Source organism: Hipposideros armiger, unplaced genomic scaffold (assembly GCF_001890085.2).
Source record: "Hipposideros armiger isolate ML-2016 unplaced genomic scaffold, ASM189008v1 scaffold_41, whole genome shotgun sequence".
NCBI classification, from domain to species: domain Eukaryota; kingdom Metazoa; phylum Chordata; class Mammalia; order Chiroptera; family Hipposideridae; genus Hipposideros; species Hipposideros armiger.
The window spans coordinates 1,520,911-1,538,751 of record NW_017731391.1 but is presented as its reverse complement, the minus strand read 5'-3'; the positions used below and the strand labels follow the sequence as shown (position 1 = coordinate 1,538,751).

The window sequence follows — 17,841 nt, the reverse complement described above, 5'->3', positions numbered from 1 at the left end:
CCAGAGGAGTGAGAGGCGCTCTCCCTACCAGGCCTGGGGAGAGTATCAAATTCCGGCACATCCTCAGTGTTTCTGCAGCATTTCCTTCACTTTCCCTTCCCTGCTCTACCTTCTATTCCTCCCTCCCTCCCTTCCTTTCTTAAATTTTTTATGAGTGTATTTGAGCCAAAGTGACTACACATGCTGGGGAGCAAGAGCTCAGATGCTCCCGCCATGCCTTCTTTCAACTCTGCGATTCGGAATTTGTCCTGACCCCCACTCCCCTTCTCCAACAGCAAGCCCCCTCCCCAAGTCCCTGTCTTCACTACCCTCCCTCCACCGATGTTTGCTTTCCCCATGGACCCCAAACTCTTTTTCTGCAAAAGAAAACTCTTTTTGTTGGAAGAAGGGAGGTTATTTCACTTCTAGAGAAACTCAAACTTTTCATTATAGTAAACTTGGAAAATGCAAGACAAAAATTCACCCGTAGAAAATTGCTGTTGACATCTAGTTTGTGTACCTCTGCTTATTTTTAAAATTAGATTGTCACATTTTACACTCTGCTAGTATTTCATGATTGCATTAAAATGCCCTCCCCTCCACACTTGGAGCACATCCTTATGTTGTCTACTTCTTCTCATTTACAGTAATGAACTTTCTAAGGAATTGTGTTGTGCCCATCCTATCTAGTCATTAACAAAGACATGCTATGTTTTTCTTTCTCACTGTAGAGAAGTCATTCAGAATTCAAAAGAAGTTCTGAGTTTATTGCAAGAAAAAAACCCTGCCTTTAAGCCGGTTCTTGCTATTATTCAGGTAAGCTGAGAACGGGTTGTCCTACTATTTTAAGATGCCTTCCAATTTAGAAGGTAATTGTGTACAAAAGACCAGCTGCATTTCTTGTCACAGAGGTCCCATTCAGGCTTAATGGAGGGGAGAGAGGACTCTGTTGGAACTGCTGTCACTATCCCTTCTTTTGGTCATTTTGCTTTCACAGGGTTGCTTGCAGGTTAGGTCCTACTCTGCTTGAGCGTCTTTTATGAGTCTTTCTCTGTTTGGTGTGGGTAGTTCTCAGAGGTCAAGATGTAGGCGCTCACATCTGTTCCATTACACAGGATTGATTGTGGTCTGTGTGTGCTCATAAATGCTTTCCACATGTAATTTGAAAGAGATAAGGGAGAAAACGTTCCCCTTGGTTTCTGTGGAAGACAGATGCTTGCTGAGACATGGTATTGGGTAACCTTACGACTAAGTCTTTCAAAGCCTGCCATAAGTTCGAAGGGCCAAAAGTTACTACATGTCAGAAGTACTTCCGCATTCCATGTACATCGTCTGGCTGCAGCCCCTTGGTTCCCAACTGCACTTGGCACTGTTTGCCATCCTTTTTGGCACAGCCGTGCAATGACAGGTGCAGGGAAATAATGAGGTGAGCCAAGCCTGTAAACTAACACAGCACACCAGTTGGGCTGCTACTGTCATTTTTTGGCTTGGATGTAACATATCAAGATAGCAGCGTCTAGGTCCATCACGCTGTGATTTTCAGGACTGTAGAGCAAGCTAGATGCAAGTCACTTGTATTATATTCTCTGGGATGTGTCTCCACATACCCTACAAAGATAGGCCAGGGAGAAGAGTAAAAAGAAAAGTAGATTAGGACCTGGGCCTCCTAGGACTCTGGTTCCCACCCCAAGGCAAGTCATCCAACCCCTGTCTTTGGTGCCTTCTGTTTAGAAAGGAATGCTGGCTGGCTATGTGGCTGTATATGCCTTGGGGAGCGGGGGAGCTATTATTTTTTAAAAGTGACATAATTTGAAAGCCTGAGAAACTGATGTGTTGGTAAATACCAGCCTTTGGTCCCCTTTTATGAGCAATAAGCTTCATTTTTTTTATTTTACATTTTCCTTATTGTCTTAATTAGATCACTTATAATCACAAAATTAGTCTGTGTTATGTTTGTGCCTTTTCAAGATGTTTTCTTGTTGTAATATTCTCCTTACTCCCCACTCCGAAGGCAGGTGATGATAACTTGATGCAGGAAGTAAACCAGAATTTGGCTGAGGAGGTGAGGCTTGTTGCTTTTCCAAAATTCACTTTAATTTTTTCATGATACATTCTCTTAACTGTGACAAAATAACCTTGTGTTCTCTTTTCAGGCTGGTCTGAACATCACTCACATTTGCCTCCCTCCAGAGAGCAGTGAGGACGAGGTAATTACAGCGCGCACGTGAACCCTTGTTTCACTTTCCTCGTTAGACCTAATATACCTGTTAGCATCTGTGGCTGGGACAGGTTGAGCCTTTTCTTATGGCTGAATTTTAGAGGGAAGAATTCCTGTTTCCCTCTAGTATAAATACGCCTTGATCTGTTTGTGCGTTGAGACATGAGCTATGACGTGGTGACTTTGATGCTGTGTCTTCAACAATAGCAGCCGCAGCGTTGTCTAGTAAAAACTGTCTGGCTGTCAGTGTCTGGAGGACTAGCTCTGGTTTTGCTCTGTCCTGATGGGTTTTTTTGCCCTGGGGCCACTCCTTTGGCTTCTCCGGGTCACAGTTGTCTTATCAGTAGGACTAGAACGATATAATCTTCTGGATCTTTTCCAGGCTAACATTCTGTAAATTCTCCAGTGGTGTTTTGGGGCAGCTGATAAAAAATACCTCTAGGAAACTTTAGCTGTGATTGCATGTGATTTAGTCGTTTCTGCCAGCATGGCGTAACAGAAGTGTCATCTCAAGCATGGGAGAAGCAGCCACCCCTACAAGGAGTGGTGCGGAAACTGGACCACGGGCCAGGGGGTCCTGGCCCCTCTGTGGCTGGCTTTTCTTCAGACTGACGGAGGCAGTGGAAATTTGTTTCGACTTTCAGTGATAGAAAAACCTCAAACAGCTGAAACTGAAATAACACAGAAGTTCATTTTTCTTATCCATGAATAACCTTTAGAAGCAGGCAGTCCCTGGCTGCTGTGCTGGCATCACAAAGGCACTAGAAACTCAGGCTCCTTCCATCTTGCTGCTCTTCCATCTTTGTTGTGCTACCTCATATCCAAGAGGGCGGTTTGAACTGTACGTGTCACATCCACATTCTAGCCAGTGTCAAATAAAAAAAGAAATCCAGACTTAGTAAAGGGAGACATAATTCAAAAGGGTTATTGCAAGGTGGGGAAATGGACTATTAACAGTAAGGAAAACACTCTGCCCGCAGGATCGGAAATCTCTGAGATTTAGGCAGAGGGCTTTTCCTTTCTTTGGAAGGGTAGAGAAAGCTAGAAAGAACCCAGTGTGAGAAAATGGGATGAAGGGGTGGCTTGAGGAGATAGCAGATCAGACAGAGTCTTACACTGAGGCCAGCCTGTTCTCAGAAGGGGCTGTCTGCTACCTGTGCTCAGGGTAAGCCAAAGTTTAGGAACCTGAGGGAGGGAGAGACGCTCCCCCAAAGTCTGATTAACAAACATTTTGTTTGGATTGATCAGTGAGGACAAATAGTTCTGCTAATCATTTATGAGACTTAAAAAAATGGGAATTTGTAGAGTTTGTGTCCGGTCTCATCCTAGGTAGATAAGGAAGCATCAGTGAGACTTATCTAAGTCAAAGGTGGAAGGTTTCTTTGCAGTTGGGGCAGGGAGGATGATTTCATAACTGTTCCTGTTTTCCAGGATCACAGGATTCAGTTCAACAAGTTCTTATCACCAGCAAGAAAAAGGAATGCCAAAGACCAGATAGGCCCCCAGTCTTACCCCTTCAGGGAACTTTCCTGAAAATCACAATTCTGTTTCCATTCCATTGGCCTGAACCTAATTGGTTGGCCATGATGCAAGGGAGGCTAGGAAATGTAGTCTTTACACAGGGTGACCTTAGATCACTTACAATCACAGCTAAAAATCAAGTTTGTTACACACTAGGAAGGGAAACTGGATTCTGTGCAAATAGTTCCTGCCACATTTGCAGTTTTAATTTATTACAAATGTTGACACCTGTCGTGTGTTGTACCAGTATTAACAAAAAACAGAGGGGTAGCTGGTTAGCTCAGTTGGTTAGAGTGTGGTGCTAATAACATCAAGGTTGCCAGTTCAGTACCCACATGAGCTACTTTGAACTGTGCCCTCCTTAATAAAAATAAATAAATAAATGAATGAATCTTTAAAAAACCAAAAAACAGAAATGTGTTGTTCCTTTGCTGAAGGACACCCATTATCTGCAGTAGAATTTGCTTTTTTTTTAGCTTGTTTTGCCACTGGTATTGTAATGCTTGACTTTTTTGTTTCCTTGACTTTTTTTTTTTTTTTTAGCTGAGCCATCCTGCCACCTTGTTGGCAGCTCAGCGGCTGCTCAGTTCGGGCCAGGACTCAAACCGCTGTTGCTCAGAGCTCAAACTCTTGAGCGGGCTCTTAACCAACTGAGCCACTTGGCTGGCCCTCTTGACTTATTTTTTGATAAGGAGTCATCTATACCCTATTTTTCTTTGAAATTCTGATAAATGGGAATTTGTATGCTGTTATTATGTTAGAAAAGAGGAAAGATCTTAACTTATTAAACTTTAGTTGTCGTTGCTCCTACCATATCCTAGTTACATGTGACAATAGTGCCCTCACTTCATTCTGGGCTCTATTTAGATGTCACCCGCTCTGACTAGCCCCCACCTGCCATCACCCTGCTTAACTTGCTCTATTTTTCTTTATGTCATTTACTACTTTCAAAGATTATAGTATTATAATATTTATTATTATTATTATTATTATTATTATTATTATTATTGGTGTTGTCTTCCCCACTAGAATATAAGCTCCATGAAGGCAGGAATTTTGTTTACACCTCTATTTCCTTTACTTAGAACTGGTCAAAGTAGGTGTTCAAAATACTCAACAATTGTTGAATAAAGGAAAGAACGATGGAGGAATGAGATAAAATTTTCTTTCTGAATTTTGTACATCAAATAGCTTTTTCCTTTCTTACCATAGTGATTTCTGCTAAACAGTGAAACGGAAATGGTAAACCCACATTTCCTCTTAGTGAGATCCATATCCGTGGGTATCTGTCTTACTAATGAACAAATAATATTAAGTGAAGTGAATCCTTTCTCTTCTGGCCTAAAATAGAGATAAACAGAGAGAGGACAGAGCTTGCTCATTTAAAGACACACGTAGCCAGTCATTAGCTAATACATTAGCTTCCCAAACTGTGCTTTCGTCTTTTTCATAAACAGTGAAGTATTTTAGTGTTCCCTATATAAAGGAGATACCTGTGTTTAGAGTTCCTCTGTCATAAGCCTTTGGAAATGCTTTCCATGTAGCGCTCAGGTCCAGAGAACATGAGGGCCTGAGTAACAACTTTTTGGATGTCGTGATTAGTAAGGTTTTGTTGAACACCTGGTGTTGAAACACAGGCTTGGCTGGGCCAGGTGGGGTGTTTGAGAGTCATGCTTCCCGGCCTCCCTGAAAAGTTGGCAGTCCGCTTGGCTTAGATATGATTGTTGACAGCGAAATGTCTTTTGCCTATGTAAACTTCATTAGCTGCCCAGCTTTGGCTTTGTTCTGTTCTGGCAGAGAGTAGAGCGATAAGAAAGACTGAGCCGTCATGAAAAAAATTCAGCCAAGCCTTTTTTGAGCTTTTATAAACATGGTGAAAAGAGAAAAATAGACATCTTCATTGTGTTTTACACCAAGTCTTCAACACGGACTAAAAAAGAAACTACGATAGATGCATTTTTGTGAATCTATTTTTTCATATAAAGCTTCCTTTGTAGGGTCTTATTTTTGCAAAACAGATTTTTGTTGTTTTTCCTCTTCAGATTATAGATGAAATCTTGAAAATTAATGAAGACACCAGAGTACATGGCCTTGCCCTTCAGATCTCCGAGAATTCATTTAGCAACAAAGTCCTCAATGCCCTGAAGCCAGAAAAAGATGTAGATGGGTAAGAAAATAGAAAACAATCGACTTTTAGTTGCTAAATGAGTTTTTTCTACTGTGATTATTTTATTCTACTGTTTCATCTATATCAGTAATTGAGAGGAAAATCATTTTAATACTTAATATAATTTAAAATTGACTATCATTTAAATATAATATTTTGTGAGTTTGGGAACTTTTTTTCCTTGATCCACCCACTTTATTTTTTTTAATTAATTATTTTTTTCAGTTACAGTTAACATTCAGTATTATTTTATATTAGTTTCAGGTATACAGCACAGTGGTTAGAGATTTATATAATTTATGCTGTGATCCCCCCAATTAGTCTAGAACCCACCTAGTACTATATACACAGTTGTTGCACCACTATTGACTATATTCTCTATCCTGTTCTTTACATCATGTGACTATTTTGTAACTGCCAGTTTGTATTTCTTAATCCCTTCACCTTCTTCACCCAGTCCCCCCACCTCCCCACCCCTGACCCACCTCACTTCTGGCAACCACCAGTTTGTTCTCTGTATCAAAGAGTCTGTTTCTGTTTTGGTTGTTCATTTATTTTGTTCTTTAGATTCCATATATAAGTGAGATCATACAGTGTTTATCTTTCAGTATTTGAAATAAGTTTGACTTTTTTCACTTAGCTTAATACCCTCTAGGTCCATCTGTGTTGTCGCCATGGTAAGATTTCATTGTTTTTTATGGCTAATATTCCATTGTATATATGTACCACATCTTCTTTATTCGGTCACCTATTGATAGGCACTTGGGTTGCTTTCATAACTTTTCTATTATAAATAGCACTGCAGTGAACATAGGGATGCATACTCATATGTCTTTTTAAATTAGTGTTTTGGATTCCTTCAGATAAATACTCAGAAGTGGAATTGCTGGGTCATAAGGTAGTTCTATTTTTAATCTTTTCAAGAACCTCCAAATCGTTTTCCATGATGGCTGCACCATTTTGCAGTCAGTTGGGGGCTTTTTGAATTCTGTCTCAGAAAGTTACATATTTTGGAAAACACACTTGCCCTTTCATAGTGCAGAGCCAGAACCCCTCAGGTCGTCCTGACTCATAGGAACTAACCACCATTTCCTGAGGGGCTGCTCTAAGAAGCTAATGGCTTTTATTCCTGCCTGCTTTTTAATTTGTATTTAATTATTTAGATGGCTTTTTAAAATTTTTTTTAGCTGAGCCATCCTGCCGCCTATTGGCAGCTCAGCGGCAACTCAGCTCTGCCCAGGCATCGAACCGCTGTTGCTCAGAGCTCGCACTCTTGAGCGAGCTCTTAACCAACGGAGCCACTAGGCTGGCCCCTGTATTTAAGTATTTAATACAGCCTACCTATCCAATCCTGATTTGGATGTTTTTTCAGATTAATCCATGTAAATTACAGATGAGTGAATTTTGACTCAGTTTTGACTTACCAGTTGCCTTATTTTTTATTTCAGAGTAACAGATATAAACCTGGGGAAGTTGGTGCGTGGGGATGCCCAGGAATGTTTTATTTCACCTGTGGCCAGAGCTGTAATTGAACTTCTTGAAAAGTCAGGTATGATATTCCTTCGGAAATGCTGCTATTTCCTATTTATTGGTATTTACATTATTTTTTAATAAGGATTTGTTTCTAAAATGTCAAAATTCTAATTGAAACATGGAAGTGCTATTCAGTGTCGACCTTATTTTTATATGAATGACTACGGCAAATTTCTCTAGTAAGATTAACTATATTACATTTTAAAAGAGAAATTGGTAAAGATGAATGATTAACATGTTTTAAACAAATTCTCAATTTCTCTTCATGACAACAGTCAAAATAACCACAATGAAAAATGTTTCAAGTTTTAACTCACATCTGTCAATATGGAGACCTAGATAACACTTATATTTAAGTCTTAAATGGGAAAGATGTTAAATATAGTTTAGGGTATAGAAACCTAGATTGGACTTTATCGGTGAGCAGTACCTTTTTGAATAATCAGTATTTTTTTCCCATCATTTTTTCCCTGACCTTGCACTTCTATGTCAATGACATAGAAATGAATAATTTCTTTTTCTTGGTTATTAAAGTTAGTAAGTAAATGGCTAATGAGCATTTCATGCATTTGAGGACTTTCTAGCTGAGTACAAAAAAAATTCAGCTTACTAAATTTTTCTCAATTCCAGCTTCAGTGGAAAAAAAGCAAATCCCCTCTCTCTCACCTGAACAAGCAACAGTCCAACAAAAATTTCAAAATATATACCAAAGTTCTATTAGAAGATCAACTTTCAAAATATACCTTTAGGACATTGGCCATTAAGCGCAAATCTCTGAGATAATCAATAGACAGTGTTTTTCCATCATATGGGTTATCAGGGTGATGATTCTCAGTCACTCTACCATAAAAGTTGCCAAGAAAGAGGAAATTATGGCTTATAGTCATTATCGGCTGGTGCTCAGAGCGCCAGGTTTTCAAAGGCTATTTTCCTTACAGTAAAGCTGGATGGGAGGAAGGTGCTGATGTTTTGATTGTGATACTGATTTTCATTTGGTGGGCAGGTGTTAACTTAGATGGAAAGAAGATCTTGCTAGTAGGAGCCCATGGGTCTTTGGAAGCCTCCCTGCAATGCCTGTTCCAGAGAAAAGGGTCCATGACAATGAGCTCCCAGTGGGAAACACCTCAGCTGCAAAGCAAGGTAAGCATCATCCCTGTGGAAAACATAACCTTAAATGCTTATATTATAATAGAAGAAGAGAAGAGCTGGACGTGTAGGCTAAGTGCTGAATGTAAGAAGTTGGAGAAAGAACAGCAGAAAATCTCAAAAGGATGAAAACAATAAAGAGTATAGATTAATGAAACAAAAAAACTCACAAATATAGATGAGAGATGATCAACAAAGCCATAAGTTGGTTCTTAGAAAAGTCTAGCAAAATAGACACTCCATTAGCCAAAAGAATCAAGACAAAAAGAGAAAAAACACCAGCAATATTAGGCGTGAACAAGGGGATGTAACCATGGGAACAAAAATTATTTTTTAAAAAGGATAATATGAACAACTTTATGCTGGTAAATTTGAAAATTTCTGTGAAATTAAAACTTTCCTAGAAAAGGTAACTTGCAAAATAGATTTAAGTAAAATTGAATAGGCTTATATACATTAAAGACATTGAATCAATCTACCCACCAAACAAGCAAACAAAAAGGCAATGGGTTGTTTTATAAATGAGTTCAACCAGTCACATAACAGATCATAATCTTTTCTCCAGAGAACAGAGAAAAATAGAACACTCCCTAACTTGTTTTATGAGTGCCCAAACAAGGGAAATGACAGACCAAGTTTTCTTACCAACACAGATGAAATAATGATTAACAAAATATTAGAAAATTGAATCCAGCACCAGGTTGAGGTCATCACAGGACTGGAGGGGTGGTTTAACATCAGACTATCTATTAGTGTCATTCACATTGTCAGATTAAAAACTGTCACCACAGTAGATGAAGAAAAATAATTTGATATCATCTAGTATCCTTTATGATACTTTTCTAGAAAGCCACTTAGACTAGGAATTTAAAGGAATTCTTTAATTAGATAAAACGTCTATAAAAAATTATGGCAAATATCTCATTTAATAGTGCAATATTAGAAACATTTCTTTTAAAATTAGGCAAGACAAGGTGCCTGTTATCAATATTCCTTATCAACACTATATGGGAATTTCAAGCAGTAACAGAAAGGAAGGGAGGGAGGGAGCAAGGAAGGAAGGAAATTTATAATGATTGGAAAAGAAGATACCAAATTATCATTAATCATCGATGATATATAGTTATCTAAATAAAAAGTAATTTATTTAAAATAATTTATTTAAAAATAAGGGAATAAGAGTTCAGCTGGGTTCTTGGGTATAAAATAAACATGCAAAAACCAATTGCATTTCTAAACAGCACACCCACAGTTAGAAAATTAAATTTAAAAAAAATATAATTTATGATAGCAATGAGACTATAAGGCACCTAGGAATAAATTGAACAAAAGTTATTTCTGATCTTTTGAAAGAAATTATATAATTTTGATGAAACTCATTAAGATGACCCAAATAAAAGCAGACATACCATGTCCATGGATAAGAAGATTCAGTGTCTTAAAGACATGATTTCTCTCCAAATGAATCTATAAATTTGAATCAAAATCCTGACAATATTGCTTTATAGAATTGGACAAGATGATTTTAAAATTTATATGGAAGCACAAGGACAAAAACAAGACATTTTTGAAAGAAAGTAGAGCTATAAATAACATGTAATAAACATAGAAGAATTTTTTTAAAACAGCAGTCACTGAAAAAAAGCAAGGTCATTGCAGAAGGATATATTTCATTTTATGAACACATTTATGTAAGATCTAAAAGCAGTACTATATAGTATATATATTTTAGGGCTACATACATATAAAGTAAAAGTATAAAGAAATGAATGCGAACTATGAACCAAATCAGGAAACTGACAGACACAAAGATGTGGATGGGAAGGAGACTTGGGGACCTTCACTTACATTGGTCATGTCTTTTATCTTAAACTGGGCAGTGGGTAAGGTATCCAGGTGTGCTATAGTCTTCTTTTACATTTTCCTGTCTGAAAGCTTTCGATTTCAAAAAAATGGCAATGCATTTCACAAATTTCGGGCAGGGTGAAGTTGACAACGCATTAAGTACAATGGATTACATCTAATTTAGAACAACATCTGAAAGTACATCTTTCTCATGATGCTGTGTGAGAATGGAGACAAGCAAGCTGTGGTCCTGCCCAGAGAAGACAGACATCTCCTCTGAGACTTACAATGTGTGAGCGGCAGGTGGATCAAATATACAGAGGGTGCCAAAAAAATGTATACACTTTTTGAGAAAGGAAAAAACTATTAAAATTATAATACTCAGTGTATATCAATAACAAAAGATGAATACAAGTCACATTTGACTTCTGCAATTACAAGAGGTGCTCAAAGTGGTTACCATCAGCATCCGGACGCTTCAGATTATGGCGAACTACTGCTTGAGCAACATTGACCAAAGTGTCTACTTGTAGACATTTTTTTGGCACCACCGGTATTTAATTCTTTCTTGTTTTAAGACAGCTCAGGAAGGTGGTCTTGCCATTAATTCAACTCAAACCTATGTGCTGTTTTAGTGGTCACCACATGGTGGCAGCCTACTCAAGAAAATTCAAGGGCAGTGTTTGTAATTTAGAGCCCAGAATTTTTGATTTGGAAGCTTAGTGGAAGAAGAAAATAAACCTTGCCCTGAACTGAACAGCTGTGGTGAAAGAGAAAAGTGCCTTCATTGGCAATCGAATGTTTTCACAGCTGTCACAGATACTTTTGCTAGTTGTATCTGTATTTTCGAAAAACAAAGGCATCTTTTAAAGTACTTTTTTATTATGGAAATAAATCACCTGACCTCTTTGGGATCAGTCTCATTCTAACTTTGAGAACGATTAAGTAGCTTTACTCTCTAGAGAATCTAGAAATTGGGTAACATTCCTGTTTCTGTAAATCTGAGGTTTTCTCTAATTGCTCATGCTGCACACACATTTTATTCCTTAGTCCTTGGTACTTATAACAGCACCACTGTAAATCTTAGAGCCTGTCAACTTTCACTTTTTTTATTGAATCATCTTTGTAGCCAAAAGTATGGAAAGAAAGGTTCAGGGTTTTTCATACATGTCTTTGAAGTTTATTTGGTGTCTGGTATTTGACCCCCTCTACCTGGCCTACTTAGAAAGGACATGTTCCCATCCTACTGCAAAATAAAGCCTGTTATCTTCCCATTTTTCATGCCAGCAGCTAGCACGTCACTAGTCACTTACCTTCCCGCCAATGTGCCGCCATACTTCTACCTGACCTTTGACTTTTCACTACAACTATATTTTATTTCTAAAACATAGGCCATTGCTGGCCCTTGTTTCAGAGGGTCAGCAGGCCCTCTGCAGACCACAGCAGTGGCAGTTAACATGGTACAAAATGCACCTAAGCACAGGTTAGCATCCTGGGGCACCCAACTGCCACACGCTGTGAAAAATATTGAACATATAAATTTAACAAGAGATTGGGATTTGTGTCTTTTAATTTCATCAACAATGAATAATAGTGCATTTTAAGATTATAGTCCATTTAGCTTCTCATTATCAGCAGTGCTAAGTGTTGGAGAATGAAAAGGGCAAGCAAAGGCTTATGGGTATTAGGTCAAAGAGAATTATATTTGAACAGCATTTCTTACATGCTTATTTGTACCTGACATGGGACAAGAATCTCTGTTGGCCATCTGGTTGGGGATTTCCCAAGCCAAGGGCATGATGGGTTTGGGCCTCGGGAGGTGACCATACAAGAGTCGTGTCTACCACCTCTAAACTACATATAGCCCTTCAAGCTCGGGATGACCTTCAAGTAATCCCAGCCTTCGGCCACCAGTAGGTACTGCCTTCAAGAGAGTAGAACGTAGGCTTCAATGACAAAGCGCTGGGGTCAAGCCTTGGCTGCTGCTTAACTTCTGTGAACCTGTCTCCTCATGTGTAGACTGAGGGTCATGATACTCCGTACCTCGTAGCGCTGCTGTCAAAATTCAGTCACTGTGGAAGTTTGCTCAGCGCAGAACTTGGCATCTGTTAACATTCACATTAACAGCTTGGCTGCTCTTCATGGTGAGTCAGGAAAGACACTGGCAAGTTTCGCCATACAGATGTGTAATTGATCCATAATGTGGAAAGGCAGGCGGGCCCATCACAGCCTGAGGAGGTGGTCTGTGCAGCTGCCCAGCAGCATGTGGAGGCCGAGGGAACTAAACCAAAGCAAAACGAAGAGACTCCCAGAGAGAGTGGGTGCTCAGCTTCGGCCAGGCCCGCTCCCCCTCTGGTCCTCACCAGGAGTATTATCACCTTGTATTAATGTAACAGAGAGCCCTTTGCTCTGCAGCTGTGGACCTCTGCCTTCCCGTGATGGCTTTGATACCTGGAAGCCACTTTCGTTGGTACCATGTCTGCTGGGGATTCCTGCTTTTCTTCCCAGGCCCTACAATTTTGAGGAACAGTGACATCGAGTTAAATTGATAGGGCTCCTGCCCAAATCTAAAGATATTCTTGGGGTAATGATTACAAATACAATTCCTGTGGAGCTTGAGCATAAGGAATAGAGATTTGCCTTTTTAGAGTTCTAGAGAAAACGGTAGGTTTCTGCATTTGATAGCTTTATAGCTTATGCCCATCTGAGTGTATCAGTTGAAAATTAAGAATCAGTTTCCTGCTTTGTGTCTGAGCTTGAGATGCATTATGCATGTACGTGTGGGGGAGGGGGAGAATGTCTGGGCATTTGTCCAAATTAGCCGTGTGCGGTAGAGTGTCAGATGTCAGTGAGCGAGAGCAGCGGGCCTGGTCTGTTCCCATAGGGCTAAGGAATGACCCTCCTTTCTCCACCCAAACACAAGCCCCACGCTCTGCTTCCCCGGCCCTTGGATGGAATGACCCCTCTGTGGGGACAGGACAGAGCCATCTGCCCCATGAGAATTGTCCTAGATTTGGAGATAGCCTCTTCCTCACCCCAATGAGTTCACCTTGATGCCGAAAGCATGCCAAGGTGAGAGAATGTTCTGCATTTAGTCCTTATGAGGCACAGTGGTACCTCTCTCCAGGGAAGAGGGAGACAGGCACCACAGGGTGTATGTGTGCACCCCTCATTCCCCTGAGAGCCTCTTCTGCATCTGTGTTAGACACAGCTGGACAACAATGGCGAACGGCCTCCCCTGCGACAAATCGCATCAGTCCCAGCTGTGTGCGTAAGAAATAACCTGGAAGTAAGAGAACCGTTTTGTTTTGTTTTTCTCAGAGGGTCTCGTTTCTCCTTCTGAGCACAGAGACCTTCAAAACTAGTACTAACAGAAAAAGGAAAAAATAGAGGTCTTTCACATTTGAAGGGTCAAAGTGTGTATTTTTTTTGAGCAAAGCTAAATTATCACAAAGTCATTTCCAGTTTAAATTCAGTACTTAGCATGGCTTATAAAAGGCTTTTAAAAGTGTATTGGAAAATTCTAAATATATATGTATTGTACACATGAAATCTTGGGGAAAAACATGCTTTCCAAAGATTTGAAAGAAAAAACAAAAACCTAGCTTTGAAACTGGACTAGGTTAGTGAATTACATGGTAATTCTTTTTTTTTTTTTAATATTTATAGTTTTTAATGCATTTGCTTTTTAAATCCTGTAGGAAATAATAAGTGTAGTTATAAGCCAAAAATGCAATAGTACTGCCTTTTCTGGAGATCTTTGTTTGGCTTGGAGTTACTGTCTAGTGTACTTTCATTTCAACCTGAAGGGGGCACCCTTTCACATTTCTTGTAGGGCAGATCTAGTGATAATGAGCTCCCTCAGCTTTTATTAATATGCAAATGTATTTCTCCCCCTTTTTTTTGAAGTACAGCTTTGCTAGATATAGAATTCTTGGTTGACAGATTTTTTTTCTTGCAACATTTTAAAAATATCACCCCCCTATCTTCTGCCCTTTAAGGTTTCTGATGAGCGGGAGAGGCTACACTTAAACCAGTAACGTATTATAACAGCAATAATGGTAGCTAATTTTAATCGAGCTAGTGGTTACTGTGAACCAGGTACTATCCTTTACTCATGTTTTCTCATTAGGCAAGACTCTCATTCTCCCCATATCAAAGATGAGGAAACTGAGGCTCAGAGAAGTAAAGAGACTTTCCAAATACTTACAATTTTTAAATGATGGAGGTAGCACTACAGCCTGTATTTCCAACCACTGTCCCATGTCAGCTGTCATTCCACATAATCACATAGTCTAATCTCTAATCTTTAAAACCCAGAAGTACCTGACAGCTCAAATGGTGAACTTTAGAGAGCCCAAGACCTAAGATGTTAGACTCGTGTTCAGTACACCATTGTTTTATGCCAGTAGTTAATCCCACAGACTCCCATTTAAGAGAAGGAAGCTGAACTAGAGTGAGTGCTGTTCTGTCCCTGAGACCTGGGCTTGTCACCACCCCTCCAGGCTCACTCCTCAGAGGGAAGGTGTCCACCCTACTGAGGATGGGGCAGGAGGGGGACCCTGATCAGAGGTGCAGACATGCAGGACAACCTCATCGTGTGAGCCCCTCGCCTCCCCCACCTGTTGTGAGTGGATGGGGAAAATAGCCCACGACCGCAGGGCACCACAGATCTTGTGGCAAGGACATACCAAGGTTACTCAGTAATGCATGACTAAATGACCTGAGTGATGGAGGTCCCTGGGCTTTGACAGATCTTGGAATATTCAAGGACGGCAAGTGCCGTTGGATGTCAGCTCCTGTTCTTTTTGCTCTTGCTTCTGCCTAATCAGTGCATTGCTTATTAACACCAGAGAAGGAGGCAAACAGAAATTTTTTTTTAAAAGCCCCCCATCAGGCCATTGGTGTTTAGCCATGTGAGAAAGGATTTGTGAGACGATCTATTGAAACTCATGGACATGTGATCGAGAGGGGGCCATGGAAAGCCACAGGCTTGGTAATCTTAGATGTTTCAAGGTGTGCATTGAACCTTGAGAAGGGCTCCAGGCTGTGTCCTGCAGAGAACAGGCCAGTAGTATCACCCCCACTCCACCTGCGCATCACCCCCAGTTTTCCTTTCTGCATCATTGGCAGAGTCTGCCTCCGTCTTTTACCCCTTCCCCCCAGTGTAAATGCTTTGTAAGGCTGTAGAATTAGACCACTTTACTCGGAAGGTCTTAAACAGAATTTATAACAATAATGCATCTTACCTTTGCGGAACGATCTAGCTTTCAAAACCTTTTCATGTATTATCTTGTGACTATATGAAAGCACCTGAAAACGAGGTGTTGTGCAGGGTGCCTTGACCCTCATCACTGATGATGAGGAGCAGAGCCTGGGCTGGAGTCCAGGTCTTGTGTCTCCACCCGTAGTGTTCCTTCCACTGAACTTCACTTCCTTTCTGTTAAGTGTAGCTTCCTCACTTTTCAGAGGAGGCAGCTGAGGCCCAGAAGGCAGCAATCCTGATGTGCAGCCTGAGGTTCAGAATTAGAAAGCATAAATGTATCGGGAAATGCAAAACTAATTTCCCACCGCCATATCAATTTGTTAACTTGAACATGCTGTTAGACAACCCAGGTGGGTACTAGACTTATTGGGGGGATCACTTCATAAGTTATGTAAATAACTGTGCTGTACACCTGAAACTAATATAACATGGAATGTCAACTGCAATTGAAAAAACAAAAATATAAAAATAAATTTAAAAACTAAAAACTAATAAAGCAGGTGGTTAACAGCATAAACATAAATCATGAAGGCTGCCCTGTCTCCGTGACGTGTGGCTCGCTTAGTGTTGCTCTGGGAACTGTCACTTGGGCATTTCCTCAATTTTGTGCTACATGGTTCTGAGGCTGTCATATTAGATTGCATCTCAGCGCGCGCGCGCGGCACACACACACACACACACACACACACACACACACACACACACACAGTGTCTCTCGCTTAGCCCTACTTTTTAATTTTTTTTTTTCCCTAGGATCTGAGGAAGGAAATTATTATTGGTGAACCATTCAAAGCATATCCATTACTAGATTTGAGGTTACATTTTCCTTTTACCATCTATCATAACTTATGGGAGTGTCAAGGTCACTTAAAGAGGGATTAACTATGTTTTCTATCATTTTGGACACAACCGAGAATATCTTTGATATTCTCTTCTCATACATTGAGCAGTAAATATGTGGAATGATGACGTAAAAGGTGAACTTAGGAACATTTAGATAAAGAAAGGTCATTTATTGTCCTTTGGGGGAAAAATGGATAGATAAGTGCTGTAATTATAATCCCTAATTGTCCATTTGGCTTGTAGTCATACTGATTTATGAAATAACCATGGGGTAGGTCTTAATTTTAAAGGCCAGTAATCTGTTCTACTGATCATGGATGAGAGTGGAAAAAGCAAGCATACCCAATTCCTGAAAGGAAAATTCTCCCAGGATGAGATCACTTGGTGTGCTTAAAGTAGGGGAATTACCTTTTGCTGAAACTGCCATTCTCCCATCTTGCCAAAGTATTACAACATCTGAATGAAAATAGTTTGACATTCTTATTTTAGAGTATTTATGCAGCTATTTTAACGTTTCTATTAGATAGTGTGCTTATTATTTTAGGAAAATGGATATTGATCCATAGATACAAAGCAGTAATCCTATGGTAGATGTTCCATTAATTCAAATAAGAAAGTTAGACATTCTAAGTTAGAATACTTGATGTGTAAATAGGGACTTTGCTCATGAAAACTCTGCCCAAATGAAATCTTCATATGCAGGAAACACACTGGACTCAGATGGCAAGAATTGACCAGGCGTGGTTGCTAATGTCCATTTCTGTAGTAAAGTCACTTACACATTCCTCTTTGCCAGAAATGGATTGTTTTGCTTTCAGCTTGCTTGGCCATTGGGCGTCATTCAAACCTGTTGGCCACACCCTTTCTCCTTAGCCTTCTTGAAAACACCATTTTTCCTTTCCTACCTCCTGGGCCACCCCTGAGTTAAGTGGTTTGTTCCTCTTCTCTTCCGAGTTAAGGTGAGCCTTCCCCAGGGATGCACTTGAACCCTTTTCTTCCCATTCCACCTGTTTCCCTCAGAGAGCTTATCCGAGATGCTGGTTTTAACTACATCTGTATGCTGATGGACAGCCCAGCCTGCAGGCCCCTCCTCCCTGACCACCCTCAGTGCCAGGCGCCTGGCATCCAGCTTTCCTCCCAGACATCTCCTCTTGCATGTTTTAGTATTCTGCTTTGCTTGTCACCCATTCTGCCCCATTTCCCCACCCAGCTTTCTGAGTAATCTTCTTAAAACATCCGATGGTGGGGGGGGGGCAAAGAAAGGAACAGTTTGACAGCTACTAGCCTGTTAATCAAGAAAGGCTCAGCAAATCTGGAAATTTG

The 17,841-nt window shown here is 40.1% G+C and overlaps 1 protein-coding gene across 1 annotated transcript in view; it reads left to right on the top strand.

The window, feature by feature from the left end:
- The window catches only part of MTHFD1L (methylenetetrahydrofolate dehydrogenase (NADP+ dependent) 1 like), a 193,336-nt gene that overhangs the window by 6,694 nt on the left and 168,801 nt on the right, over positions 1 to 17,841 (top strand). The window contains exons 2-7 of the mRNA XM_019638958.1: positions 711 to 795; positions 1,991 to 2,041; positions 2,133 to 2,186; positions 5,761 to 5,885; positions 7,334 to 7,434; positions 8,422 to 8,558. Of these exons, the coding sequence (XP_019494503.1) occupies positions 711 to 795; positions 1,991 to 2,041; positions 2,133 to 2,186; positions 5,761 to 5,885; positions 7,334 to 7,434; positions 8,422 to 8,558 (553 nt within the window). The remainder of the gene's footprint in view (positions 1 to 710; positions 796 to 1,990; positions 2,042 to 2,132; positions 2,187 to 5,760; positions 5,886 to 7,333; positions 7,435 to 8,421; positions 8,559 to 17,841) is intronic.